We start from the raw sequence: 15,683 nt of genomic DNA on the forward strand, positions 1-15,683 counted from the left end.
TAGTTTAGTCTGACGAATAAATCTTTGAATATTTACGAAGTTCGCGTCGAGGGAAACAACGGAGGGATCAGACGTAGATATTACAATTTCGTATAAATACACAACATGAAGTATTCAGGACGCAGGTAAAGTTACGAGTACGTAGTGTGCCTCGACAAATCTCGTGATTTAGGTGCTATACGTGCCGAATATCGAACAGGGACTATATGTTGCGTGATCGGGGTAAATTTGCACGCAGTAATCGAAAATTATTGCTTTCACCTTTGAACAACTCAACTCCTCTAATGGCGTTCACGACTTGCTCATGTTTAGAAACGAAAAAAATGCCGGAGAGACACTCTGTTTGTTTATACTTTGAATATTTATGAGATCATAAATTATTTTGATGTATTTTCAAGCATCATTCAACTTTAAATAGAGTTTGACATTTAAATGATAAATTACGTGCTTATGGCAAGTGATTTCTCGATAAAAAGTTTTATTTATAAAGAATATATATTAAGGAGATACACATAAATTCTTATAATCGAATAAGGTATGGCAAGCATGCTGATGTAAAAAAGCGAAGTAATCAAGCTTGTGACGTGCGGTTCAAATATTTCGGCGCAAAACAAGGACAACATTAGGTATACTCACGATATAGCCTTTTCCGGAACTACAGCGGCTACTGGCCTGCAGGGAGAAAAAAAAAGCGAAGATGTGAGTCGACTATTAAGTCTCAAGAAAACTTATCCTAATTGCCATCCCCTTGAACGTCGAGATTCGTTATGACTTTTCAATATATTATTTGAGTTCTGATAGATATTTTATTTATGTTTGAAATATTTTTATATATCTATATAGTAATAAAGTCGTACTCTTCGAGTGTAAGGCTGGGAAAGTAGCAACGGCAACAGAACATACAACATCAAGAAACAATGAACATGCATCTTAATAAAAAATAATATGAGTGTTACAACAACGGACACCATCGGAATACATAAATGTATTTTGAAAGTATACACGTAACGTGAAAACGAGTAAAGCATTCGAGTCGTTGGACACACATGGTTGAAAGTAATATTTTTTTAAGTTACAGATTTATATACATACGTCGCTAAGACGATCGCGGGAGGAATCGGGATCGCGGGGTGCCACCGAACTGCCCGTGAGTCGTTCGGATGCCCTTCCACTATCATCCGACGTACCAGCGTCTTGAAGCAGCGTTATACCCTGCAGAAGGAGTACAGAATTATCCCACTATTCGATAAAAACATTTGTAATACTGCACTTCCAGCAAAAATCTAGCAAATCTTGGAAGGAAATAAATTCAAAACTTTTATAAAATTTAATTTTAATGGATGAGGGCATAAAAGCGTTTTACGTAGCCTTTCAAAATTGAACGGTATGAGATATAAGAAAATTTGATAAGACAGGGACTCGAGCCAAAATGGGCCTCCCTATAACGTAACGCACCCGGGACTTAACAATAAAAAGAGCATCCCATTTATCACATTTCGCGTCTATTTCACGGGAGGGTTCCGAAGACGAAATCGGGGGGAAGCAAATCTGCCCAACGATGAGCGCTCGACGGGACGGATAAAAGAAAATAAAACGACTAACTCTCTGTAAATGGATAACTCTCCGACCGCCCTCGCTCAGTGAACTTCCATGTTTTTATTACTTAGGATAAGTTAGTCCGCAATTTGATTTTGCTTTCCTTTTTCAGTCATGTTCTTTATGTTTAAGAGAAAACTTGTTACACTAAATTGACAGGACGCCTTGTGCTACTATTGCTGATATTGCTTATAAAGAAGTTGATATTATACAATATGAATAAATTGTTAAGATGACATTTGGTCATTTATTTTATTTTTTATTTAGATGTTGGATGTACGGACTTTACGATGTTACGAAATTTAAATTGAAGTGTAATACTTACGGCTAAAATGAAGTTTAAAATTATTCCAGTTTAATTTTATTCATAGTTTAAAACTCGTGTAGTATAAATTTAGAAACACAAAAAAACTGCGTTATTTTTTGCCCACTTAATATATTGTTACTGTCATCTTAAGTAGCAGGCAATATATAAAAACATAATACGTTCCATTCCTCGCACAAAAAATAACAATAAGAAATACGTAGTCGGTAATGTCCCCATTCTAGTGTAGGGGATTCCTTTACGAGTTTTTACATGAAAGAGTTAAACAAAAACATATATTAAATTAATCCACATCGTGTAGACGAGTCAGATCTTACTAATCCAGGGTGGATCGTGTTGCGCCGGATGCTAACCACATAATTACTTTTGCTCATTACAACGCGCCCTAATTGTAATGAGCTCTCACGCGACCCTTTCTCCTCAAAAGCGTTCCAAGAATGAAACTTAGCATGTTAACAATTAAATTTTAACTTTATAACCTTTAAATGTTCAAGTAAAGTACAATCTTAATAATAAAACAGTACAATATAAGAAAATTGTTGTGTGTAAGGTATAACGAGGGAACGAGTTATTACGATGAAATTGAAGTAGACGTTTGCTGTTTACGATGCTTGCGCGATTGTAAGTTTTAATGGAGGGTGGCAGAGATTCAGTTTATAAATGGCATTCCGGTCGGTTCAGCAGCGGCGGGTGGCAGGCGGCGATGCCCGACCGACGACACGACCGCTAATTGAAACAACGACCGCTGCCGAACATTACTTATTCATGAGGACTCCATATGGCGGCGAAACGTGACCAACGCGATAAATCATTCAATTACATTTTTCATGAATACACTTCTATTGTGCATCAAATAACCCGAACGTATACATTTCCCAATAACAATTTATTTAAATTTATATCAACAGGATATTAAGTAACTTTCTAGCTTACAGAACACGTAACCGTTAACATTGTATTTTTCATTTACATCACGCTTTAGCAATAACTTGTTAAAAGCCATTTAAATATAATGGCTATATTTTATTGCATGCATGTCTAGATAATATCTGTACTAAGCGTCGTGTTTTAAATATTAAGGTTTATTGTGTTTCGTCTCCGGTCGTCGTTTAATAAATTCATTAACGAAATCGGTTAATATATTCGATGTGTATGAGCGATTAATTGTATCGACGCGTTAAATATGTCATCGTGGAGTCAAGAGCGGAAGGAGGGCACGTCGGCGTGTACGGTGACGGCAGTGAGGTGGCAAGGTGTGGTATCGCTAAGTGGCGCGTTGCATAATTTATTTATGTCGAGGCACGTAACTCTCTTGTTGGAACTTGTCAACGATACCCGAGTCCTTGATACTATACAGCAAGCTACTGTAGTCAGTGTAATTGATATATTTAATTACTTATAGATAACAGATACTATTATAAGTCAATCAAACTTGCGAGTTTAAATAGCAGATAATATCATAGCATTTATTTGAAACCTTTGTCTTTGTTAACATTGAATGGATTAATTAAATGTTAGAGTTGACCTTTTTTATAACTCGAGTAATTTATCGAGATATAATTCAATTATTTTGTTATATTTTTAGTTTTAATAAAATTGAATGAAAATGGAGTAACAATTCGTTCTATTGTTCGTCATTTATTTTTCAAATAAAAATTACATACAAACCATACTGTAAATTAACCTTCGTGTTGTCATGTACATATGTCGGGCATTTAAATATTAATTCACAGTCAACATCTGGACGCTTCGAACTTTTTCACAAAATGTCAAGACACACAGCAGGTTTTACTTTTAGTAAGGCAATTTTTAATAATTAAGATTATTTTTAAAGTCTGAATTATATAAAAGTATTTTAATTGAATATTCCTACTAATGGTTCTTGATAGGACCTGTTCGTTTTTAGCAAGGATCATTTTATTATTAGCTTTGACAAAATAAAACAAAACTGTTGGTATAGAATAAAATAATTTGATATCTCTCTCTTATTGTAATGTATATGATTAATATACATTTTCTATGAAAATAAAAAGTAACTGTATGTCCTAGCGCTAAGTAAAGTTTAAGAAGATTTGAAGTTAATTTCAACACGCTGTGTACACACAGTACAGATTGGTGAATAAAAAATTGAATTTTACCTTTCCCGATTTTCAGATAAAATGTACATGTTTTATGTAATATATTATCCGAGCTCTTAAATAAGTTTTAATACATTGGTTTAAAATATTACTTACATTTATGTTATTTTATGATTTATATTTAGGCACATTATAAACTTACGAACAAAGGTAGAACGGAATGTCATAAATTTGCCGATACATTTACGAGATTGCTCAAAATACAAGTGGCGTAAAGCTAACGGATTTCCGATTTGTAACATTGAAGTTATCACGTTTTAATCCGGGCACACAACATCACATCGGATCAATCAGACTGAGCGTCGGCGTCGGCGTCGGCGTGAACAGCGCTCGTCGTTAGCCCGCGGCGCTGCTAAATGGAATTTCGCGACAGACCGCTCCGAGATTAATATTACACTGCGGAAAGCCGAACTAATGGAACTGTGATTGAATTAACATTTCCATTGCATTGTGGTTGATACGCTAACTAATTTCGAATTTAGTGTCACAAATCGAAATAGACTGTTCAAACGTCCAAAGTATCGTATGAATACAATATGACATATATGATACGGTTTAATTTAGTTACGTGAATAATTAACTTTGTAATTAAAGATAAAACTGTTCGTTTGAATTTTCATTACGCAACTCATCTTTATTTAAGTAGTATTTAGCAACTTACGATACAATGAACATTTATAGTTAACCTCGTACCGTTGTTAATATTTCTCGTAAATGTTAAATTATTGCAATAATTGTCTTTAGCTGAATAATAACGAAGGTATTTTGAATAATTAATAATTCATCTCTCGACATGATTCACGATTACGTTATCGTATTAAATTTGATGGAGAGGAGATTAAATTTTACAAGTAGTTATTGTTACTATTAATATATTTTAATATTATATTATATTTTTCATGTAAGTAATTGTTTATTTCATCATACATATTTCAAATCTTTTTACTTTTATTAGTGCGTTTTTAGCACCTAAAACGCAAATTACCGTATATATTCGCAGTTTAAACTATATCTATATAATGATGATCATAATTAATAGAAAGATAGATAGATATAGAATGTATTATTCGATGTTTTATAATGTCCTTTAAACCGTCTAATGAAAAATAAAAGAAGCACCGTACGTTTCATATATTACCGATAAGGTAAATGGAGGGCGACGTAAGCAAACTGCAATATCGAAAGAGGGAATAAAAACATTTTGGCCGCAGTCTGTGGCGAGTCGCCAGCTCTCAGCGACAACACAATAAGGATGCGCCTCTGTCGAAAGCAATCAACTCGTGTTCACTTCACCGCAACCAATTTTATACGGAAGTACGTTTGTGCTCTATACCTATTGATGTCTGCATTAGATTTGAGGTTAAATTTATTTGTTGGACAACAGGCTGGTGGTATCTTTTATTGGCTGTAACGACTAGTGCCGTATTCAATTGAGTCAGTTTGTTTAGTGAAGCAGTGAAACATTTTATCGTATCTTATATTCTATCTACAACATATCCGTACGTAAATTTATATTTTAATTTCTATAAAATTCAAAAGTAACACGATAAAAATAAATTTAAAAATTTATAAACCGATAAAAACATTTACAATGTTAAAATGAAAGCGACAGGTGAAAAAATGCTATAAATATTTTCACAAATAATAGAAACGGTATTTTATTTCCTGAACCGCTATCACACAATTATTTCGCTGCAATTCCGTGCCTTGATAGGGTTTACTCGAATTTATAAAAAATAAAATTTCGTTTTACATTTTCACTTTTCACCCTCATATTTTACGTGTCTGATACCGAAACGTTTTCGTGTGATATATGTTTTGTTTTATTTTAATATATACAAATGAAATAAATTTAACAAAATTTGTTCGAATGTCTCGCTACGGAACGGACAAAGTGTAAAATTGAAATATAAATTCAATGGCAAGTTATTCTGGTAAGAATTCGAAACACTATCTCACAGGAGAAGAGGGCGTAACTTAATGATCGCGTAGTGCGCTCCGGGAGACTATTCTATTTGACGGCAAATTGAATCTGTGAGGAGCTATTAGTCGACACCGCGACGGAGGCGGTATGCTTCACGTCTAGTGCGTGGTAACAATCTTGGACGTTTTACTCAAGTATTATATACATATATCGTTAGTCCTGAGTGAGTATCAATGCACGGCCCAAAATTAGTTGTCCTGTGTCTAGAAAGCTAAAATTTGATTGATAGGGTTAGTTTATAACGTTAGCATAGATAAGAATGGAATTTTCCAATTTCAATTCAACTTTAAGGGAGAGATCGAGGCTAGTTAAAAAAGTGATGTTAACAATAGTATTGAAAAACTAACAGTTAAATGAATCAGTAAATTTACAACGATTTTGTGTCACAATAAAAACACTAAGTCAAAATTTAGCTGTACGGAGGCTTCGATATAATTTATTCTTTTCCCGAGAGAGCAAGATTTTCCGCTTTATTCCAACAACAGCACAAGCGGTGGGAGGCAAATTGGATGGGATTGCGACATATCTTGGCTCGCGGCGAACCGACGAAATGTGGGGGTAAACTGCTCGCATTCCGCCAAGCACTCCTTTGGCATCGGGAGAAACGTGAACCTATTTAGAGCTTATGTATACAAGGATACTTACACAAGGAAAATCTTTTTAATAATAGCAATGTTCTTTTACACAACAAAGTAATACAGAATATTATTTTGTTCTGTGTTTAAATTAACTACTAACCTAATATTATAAAGAAGTGGGTTAAATTATTATTTTTCTAACTATCAAGAGTTTAATTAAAGCCGTAAAAGAATAATAAAAGTTTAATCAACTCTATGCTTCAATTACGTGTCACCAGACCATTAAAAGAAATAACCACATCCACATCGATGTTTCGGCCTTTGTGTACGCAATAATGAGTCAATTTGTATAGGCACGAAGTATAATGGTAGAGACGATAGGTAATATCAGCCGTCGCCATGCCCGGCTCTCCGGCATTTTATTTTAATATCATGTCGAATGCACGCTCCCGACTATCCACAATTCGCCCCATCCTAGCCAGCTTTATCCACTGTAATATTCAAGCGCATTGTGATTCACAAGCTTCCGTCTTGCTTTTCTCACTGCAATCAAGAATTTATGCAAAAACAACGTCTTCTTTTTAATCTCTAGCCCAAGGTGCTAATGAATACCGTTTTGTCGAGCACTCGAGCGAATTCTATTCAAATACGGGATGATTAACATAATATAGTCATTTAAATAGAATTATTATTGACTTCGTAATAACATAAAAAAAGTTTTATAGGTCCATTAGTTAGGGCATTGACCCTGAAATTTATTAATCGTTTCAAATTTATACTTTTATTTTAGTCCGAGTTCAAGTATAATAATTGGCTGTGTAATATTTATTAGCAAGGAATATAGCGCTTGTTTAAGCGTTAAAGTATATCAAACGGTCTATATAAATTGACAAGTGAAATAATAGTTTACGTTTGTACATTTTATGTGTTTGGCGAGAAAGCACTCCGGAAGAAGCATGTCGATGGCATACCGATTTAGACCGGCTGCATTTAGACTCGTGAGATCACCAAACACATTAATCTCTGATGGATACGGTCGGTGAAAAGTAAAAGCGATGCTTTACGTAGGCTATGATCGTGATACGGACAATTGAATAACACCCACACGCATTTATACGGCTTGTTGAGAGAGGAAGTGTTTACCTATTTGACCGAGTTTATTAATACAACATAAATCATTACTAATTCGCAATGAGCTGTTTATGGAAGGGGCGTGGTAATAGACAACTTTAAGAACAAGACGGAGAACGAAGATAACAAAGACATTAACAATTCATGCTTAACAGCGATATTATACACGTTATTGACATGCAATTCTAGAAGACATAATGGTATAAGCATAACCATATCGTGCGGAATTTAAAGCAGGCTCCATATACGACATATTCACAAGTCTTGCTTTTCATACCAACATGTATTAAACACTGAGGTTGTTTAGAATATCTAGCACATGAAACACTCGTAACTTACATGTGAATTGACGTTGGCGGTTGCATGGTTGCGGGTTGCGTCGCCTGCAAGCGCAGCCAACGGTAGTCTTGGTTTGGTTGACAACGCGTTGGTACGAGGTGAGGAAGCGCATTTTACAGCAGCCTGGAGAAAAATAACAGATTAATTAGATATCAATTTTAAATTTGCATAAGAACATAATTTATTTAATTCCATGGATGAGACGTAAGGCTGAATAACGTTTACATTATCATTACAGAGAATGCCTTCAGGCATTAAGTCCGCCTTTTGTCCCATATATATATTTATATATACATGGTGTTCAATAAAGCCTTTAAATAAATAAATAGAACTGCTCCAATTTCTATCGCGTACAATTTGGATTAAGAACTCGGTTTCACAATGTTTATGATGTTTATGTCAAGCCTTAATTTATAAAACCATAATAATATATCTTAATAAATTAACTCGTTAATGTAAAAAGGAACTATGCAAATCAGACAGGCAATAAATTCTTTATATTAGCGTGATCTATCATAAAAAACTTTCCAATTTTAGGCTGTGTGTAATATAAATATACCGCAGAATATTATATTGAAATAGTTTCCATTTGAATTCAGTAGTGCAAAATAAATCTAATCGAACAACTAACAAGATTATTAAATAACATATAAATGTTTTCAAGTGAAACGAAAAAATAATTACATATAACTAAATATTTCGGTTTCAATCTTTTTTAATGGAATAACTTTGCAGCTAAATACTAAAATGGAAATTTTAGTATTTAGTTACAACGTTCACAAATATTGTGTGACAAAATAATCATTTTTCAATGATAGGAATGTCCAAAGTTATTTGGACAAAACAATACAAAAAGTACTTTATTACTTGTATATACTTATGTATATACTTTATGTGTATGATTAACATAGCGGCGTTTCAAATAAAACCAATATTATTTCACAGCTATTCAAATTATAGCTTTTACAATACAATAAAAATTCTAAATGCCATAACAAACTGCACTCGTGCGACCCCAGGACGGGTTGCTAGTTTGATAAATAAATACAAGAGTCATTTAAACTATCTTTAAAGAGGTCAAACAGAGTCTAAAGAAGGAAAATACCTTTTAAGACGAAATAGCTAAATAAAAACAAAATAAACCGAGTTTTATAAATGGACTAATTAAAAAGTACATTCGAATGAAAAACGCTATTAAGAATCATTAAATATAATTAAATACACAAACAGGGCTTCGACATTAAACACGATTGTTTATCACAAACAATCATTGGCACGGTAGCAATAATCGTTTAAGTAATCTTTTGTCACAAGACTATTAGAGAAAAACGTCGTGTTGTTTTTTAATTACATATATAAAATGAATGTTTGTTTTTATTTTATATTCTATATTTAAATATCAAACATTAAATTGAAATTAATTACAGTTTTACTTAAGATATAATTGCATTGTATTCGCCGTATAAAGGTGTCTATTTACCTTTCCAATATACTTAATAGACATGATACAGTACTTTCTAGTTATTGAGAAGAAAAAAACTATGAATGTAATAATAAACGGAACTGTAAGAGGATTTGAAAAGTTTTATAATAATGTGAAGCGCTGAAGGCCGGTCATAAATATTCATAAAATTGTTATTGGTTTCTGTGAAGTTTAAAAGATAAAACGTATTCATAAAGTCACTAACTATTTATTCGCAAACTTTATCGTCAAGTAGAGCATATGTCGGTTGGAAATTAACTTAAATTTTTGCCTTACTATACCCAAAATATACCTATAACGCGATAACATTGTGCAATAATAAAGATTCGAATTTTCATATAGAAGAAGTTCTTCTAACTTGCATGATATTCGCAATTAGATAGTTACAAAAACTAAAATAAGATATAATCACGTTAATTAAATCAAATTAAAATAAATTGTCGTAATAAGTAATTTTGGTAGTTTACCTAACGTTATCGCATCCTTGTTTTTATAAAACTCTGAGTAAACTTTTTACTGATGATCATTATTTGATTATTATGATATTAGTAGTTTTTTTAATTCGGTAATTAAATGAACGATTTAAATAATACTGTAAAAATATTACGCATAGCCTTGACTAGGACATAGTTTGTGTGGTTTAAATTTGATAAATAGCAGCACATTATCAATTAAATACAAATAAATATTATGGCATAGATATTGAGATTTGTTTTTCCCACGGGCTAAAAAGCAAACGCTGGCAGAGAAGTAGCTCAACCGATTTCTGCGAATCCGTGATAACTTTTTTATGAGACTAAAATGAATTGTATATAAAATCTTTTGTGGAAGCCACATAAAGATCTCGAGAGTATTGTATTTTCGACACAGTCGCAGAGGGATTTATAACTAATAACATAAAGTTACCGTTTTTATTTCGATTTCTCGCATTTTTCTATAAAATTAACTAAGTTTTACATATAAGGACAGTTCGCATGTATGCGTATCATTTATAATTAAACTGTACGTTAATGATAAAATAATTATTTTAAACATTGTTTCTAAATAAACGAGTAAAATTAGATATGAATTTAAAATGGAAAGTATTCGTAGTAACCCTCCATTATATCGTCAAGAGTGTAGTTTAAATGAAACATAATAGCATGTTCACAAGACGTTGTCCAATAATTAGCATCGGTCAATAACTCAGTGGGCCGCAGCCCGCAAGGTAATCACCTGCCTCCTCAGCTAGAGTACGCACGCACGCAGTCACACCTCGTCGACAACGGTCATTTACTCTAATTGCTTCACCGACAACAAATTAATCACCGATGTGACAGCTCCGATACTAATATTATGAAGAAATAATGGCCTCTTAATGGCTTGTTACGGCCAATTTGTTACTTGCTACTTAGCATAATTTTAATAAATCAAAGGGATCGAAACACAAACGCGTTAATTTAATTAACATAGCTTCGATTTTTGTAATGAGATAAAAATATTTGTTTACAAAAAAAAAAACAACCTGATTAGTTACATTTGAAGTCGATGCCAGCTAAAACGAGGCAAGGTTCGTTATTTAGTAATGAAAACCGACTTTGATATAAGTTTATTAGTGTTATAACATTTTATTTAATAAGACCTTCAGCGTAAATAAATTATTATTTCTAGTTTTAATGTAAATGTTATTTTAAAGTTTTATTTATCTTTTTATGGTATATAAATAATATAGTTTGTATATCAAACATGTATGATAGGTTTCTGTTAAACGCGATTCGCGTTGGCCGATTCCCTATTTTCCTAATACCAATATGGTGACTTTTTCCTTGAATTTAAGCCATACCATACAGTACGCACTACTCAATACAAAAATAGTATCGGTGTTACAATCAACATCGGAAAAACTTACATACACAAAAAGCATTAAATATAATCGTCTAAAAATAATCTCATAACTATGTTGTATATCATAGGAATTTTAAAACTAAATTAGTTAATTCCTAATATACTTTACCTCGGACACATCGGGCCCTGAGAAAAAACTATAAAACAGTAGCTCGATTCCATTACAGGTGTTATCTACTTTGAGCTTACGTGTTTAGGTATGTAATTTAATTTGCTAATTGAATTTTTTGTTGTTAACTGTTTGAAATTATTTTTTATATAATTTACAATTTACGGTAGCAACATAAAATTAACAAGCCATAATTAGAATAATTCGTTGTATATTTTTAAAATATAGAATAAAACGGGCTCTATTTGTGGCGAGTTCCACCAAACAATTTAGAATCCGGGTCGGGTGCTTAGCAAATTGCATTCGGTTTTTAATCCACCGGCAGCCGCGGGGCCAAGCGCTAACTTCAATTTGCCAGAGCTGTTTAATTACCAGCGACACGGCGGGTCATTAATTAAGTCATCAGACAAGCGGGCGTGGGTTAGCACGCCGGATTAGATACTGAACTGCATGGTAATGAACGATTATGGTGCTCTGCTTAGTACGGCACATAATTAACTTATCAAGAGAAACGGCTCTTTATCTTTTACTAAGCGATAGGGGATTTATATTAAGATTAAATCATCTAATTCGAAATTCGAAAAGGGACAGTAAAATTTAATAAATGTTTAACTTATCAATTGTATTTTATACAATACCAAAGATTCAAAAAAAACTTACAAAAAAAAAATATTTACACAATATGTTTTTTGAAAACAATTTCGAAACTCAGCCGGTAGTAGCTGGAATTCATAAAAGGTTGAACGTTTGAAAAAAAAAAAACAGAAAATGAATCGCGATGTCAAAAATGGTCTTATTTATTAAACTTTGTTAAATAAAGTCTGTCTATATATTTTATTTTTAAAGTAATATATTTTTTATTATGATTCAGCGTATTTTTTGTATAGAAGAAATTTATTAATAAATAATTTAAATGCCATAGCGACGAACCACAACTCAAAATGAGACATAACCTGACTAAACATTCTTTAGCTTTGTTCTAGTATGGCGGAGGAAACAATTAAGTGGGAGGGTTGTAATCGAAATATTTTGTAAACGATTTTCGTTGCGACAGTCGCGTGTTCCAGAGCGATTATGTCGCCACCTCGCGCCGCCCCGTGTGGGCGGAAGGACCCTATTTCAACCATTACCCTTGTAAACATTGTAGTGATACGATACAATCTTCTAGACACTTATTATTTCTGTCTCGAACACTTTGTGAAAACTGAATCAGGCTATTGTATTTAATTCCCTTACAATCTGGTAGATTTGATAACATACTTTTCTTTATAAATACAGTACATTTACTTTTCTATTGAATGGGATAGTCTGTTTATTAAAACAAAGACGATTGCTTTCTGCTGCTATATTATACAAGAGAGGTAAGGTTTTAGGTAGTAATAATAATTTATATTACAATGCAATTTATAATTTTCATCATTTTATCCGTCATTATTGTTAGCGATGGAATCTTCGAAAACATTTTTAATAACTATTTATCTTGCATGTCATTCCTTCAATGATCTCGTCTACCCTTTCCCATCAAAACATTTTCGCTATGCTATCTGTAAATAAAAATTTCTACTCTGCCAGTTTGTGTTTTAATGTTTTAATAATTTGTTTACCAACGAACGAATTAAATTGCTGGTAAATAGAGGAAAATGCTAGTTCATCGACACACGTAACATTAATTGTATGTAATTCTCTAGCAGTTATGATATATAATAAAATAAATTGTAGTATTACTTAAATATATCAAAGTGTAATACTGTTTATTAGAGTCGTTATGCTAAGTAGATGTATCGTTTATCTAGCAGATATTATGTAAGCTTAAAACTAAGTATTGTTCATTTTCTAAATCTGAACAATCCTATAATATTTACAAAAACATATGTTTAAAAAAATTGATATAAAATTATGTAGAAACTAAATACATAAATTTGTTTTTTTAATATTATTGTATAATTCACGTAAGAAATTTGTGACACTATATTTTGTAAAGAAAAATGTATACAAATTGATTTGCTTCAATTATTTATATCATCGGTGTAGGATTAGAGTAAAACTATTTTAATCTCTATCATTATACTTCAGATCTGATACATAAAGTGCAATGTGAATCGCTATCAATCGCTACTTAGTACCATAGTTATTTTAAACATTATTTGAGTACTTAAATAATTGCCATAATTAATTATAAAAAAATGTGATAAGACAATTGATAATCTCGGTGGACTGATATCTCATGTATTGAATAATACTATTATTAGCAATGTTATCGTTATTATATTTATCGAGTATTAGATACTTATTATTGTGAAATAATAAAAAAACCGCAATAGATAATTAAAATATAATACAATATTACTTGGTGGTAGCGCTTTGTGCAAGCCCACCTGGGTAGGTACCACCCACTCATCAGTTATTCTACCGCCAAATAACAGTACTCAGTATTGTTGTGTTCCGGTTTGAAGGGTGAGTGAGTCAGTTTAGCTACAGGCACAAGGGACATAACATCTTAGTTCCCAAGGTTGGTGGCACATTGACGATGTAAGGAATAGTTAATATTTCTTACTGCGTCATTGTCTATGGGTGATAGTGACCACTTACCATCAGGTGGCCCTTATACTCGTCCGCCAACCTAATCGAAATCGAAACATAATAAATCGTTCAAAAATATCTATTGATTAAAAATACACAATATTTTTTTTTAATTAATTGATCAATTTTCTACTAATGTATATTAAAAACAGCTAAGAATTCATTAAGTCTTTATGCGAGTTAATTTAATTCGGTAATAGTTCGCCATAGCGATTGTAAAACGAGGTCATGATTAACATTCTTCGAAACTAACTGAGTTAATTCCTGTGAGGCCGTAAGGCAAAGTTCGCGACGGGAATATTGATTAAATTGAATTACTTCGGACTTCCACTTAATAGTGTTTTTAGTGTTTAACTGTGAACCTACATTCAGGTAAAAGTAGCGGCTGCTACTTAATAAATAATTAATTATCCGCTGATGTAACTTTAAAAGGCTACTCAAAAATATATTTAGCGTTAAAAGGTTTTACTACATATGGATCGCTTTATAGTTTGGTATTCAAATAATTTGATAAGAATTCAATTTACAAATTTAGTTTAGCATTTCGTTTGTTTATCATTTAATTTTATTCACAGTCTAATTCGAGTTTTATAAAATAAATTTATCATTTATGTTATGAAACTAGTGGTTTCATTTTTATTTCCTATAGTTTATTTTTAAATGTGGATGATATTTATTCTAAATACAATTAAGAGTGTATTACGATATCTACTCTGTGGCAATATATACATTTAATTAACACGACGTAGAGTAAATTAATAGTCCGACACGATCTCCCCCGCATACTTCGCTAAGTGTATTTCCGGGTCATCAATCATGGGAGATTTATTTGTATTGTCACCAAATCAAAAAGGTACAAGTGGTCGAGCGAGTCTCACAACCAATACTAACTACTGTAAACATTTACTTTGACTTGACGTATGGTAGATGATAATAGGGCGATATATTACAATGTTTATATAATGTCGCGCAATGAACACTAATGTGTGCTAATATCCACTTCACGATGGATAACCAATGAGCAAACGGTGACAAATGAATTCTAAAGATTTTTCATCTATATTTAACGGTGAATGGTACATTAGCGATACGTGTTCCATATTGGATAAATACAATTACACATATAAGTATAAATACTTAGAAAAACAATGATTGCTATGTTTCACGTTGTAATGGTAACATGCACTTAAGAAGCTAATTTTATTAAGTAGTACGTGTTACCGAGTGTATGTTTACGTTGGAAATAACGCTTTCACGTACAAAGCAAAACAAAACCACATTTCTAAACAGAGAACCAGTTTACGACACATTTACGAAGATTGTTTAATAAAACTTAACACTGATAACGATTGTTTTAGTTACGTGGAACTTCAGATCCGATAAGGCATCGTACGCGAGGTACCTTAATTACTACTAATTGATACGGTGTAAAATAAACTTTAACCATGTCGAAATAATATACACCAATTATGTTCCGATTTTCGAGTGATGATATATTATGTATGACATGGAAGAAAAATCTCAATTAATTGCAAT

General features: G+C 32.3%; 1 protein-coding gene across 6 annotated transcripts in view; it reads right to left on the minus strand.

Moving 5' to 3' along the window:
* The window catches only part of LOC124534155 (proline-rich protein 36), a 54,470-nt gene that overhangs the window by 34,288 nt on the left and 4,499 nt on the right, over positions 1–15,683 (minus strand). For 4 of the 6 annotated variants that reach the window (XM_047109852.1, XM_047109854.1, XM_047109856.1 and 1 more), the window contains exons 2-4: positions 8,092–8,214; positions 1,093–1,212; positions 637–672 (exon numbers count right to left, since the gene is read on the minus strand). In XM_047109852.1, the coding sequence (XP_046965808.1) occupies positions 637–672; positions 1,093–1,212; positions 8,092–8,214 (279 nt within the window). The remainder of the gene's footprint in view (positions 1–636; positions 673–1,092; positions 1,213–8,091; positions 8,215–15,683) is intronic. The other 2 variants (XM_047109855.1, XM_047109857.1) reach the window with 2 other exon arrangements.

This window comes from Vanessa cardui, chromosome 12 (assembly GCF_905220365.1).
Source record: "Vanessa cardui chromosome 12, ilVanCard2.1, whole genome shotgun sequence".
NCBI classification, from domain to species: domain Eukaryota; kingdom Metazoa; phylum Arthropoda; class Insecta; order Lepidoptera; family Nymphalidae; genus Vanessa; species Vanessa cardui.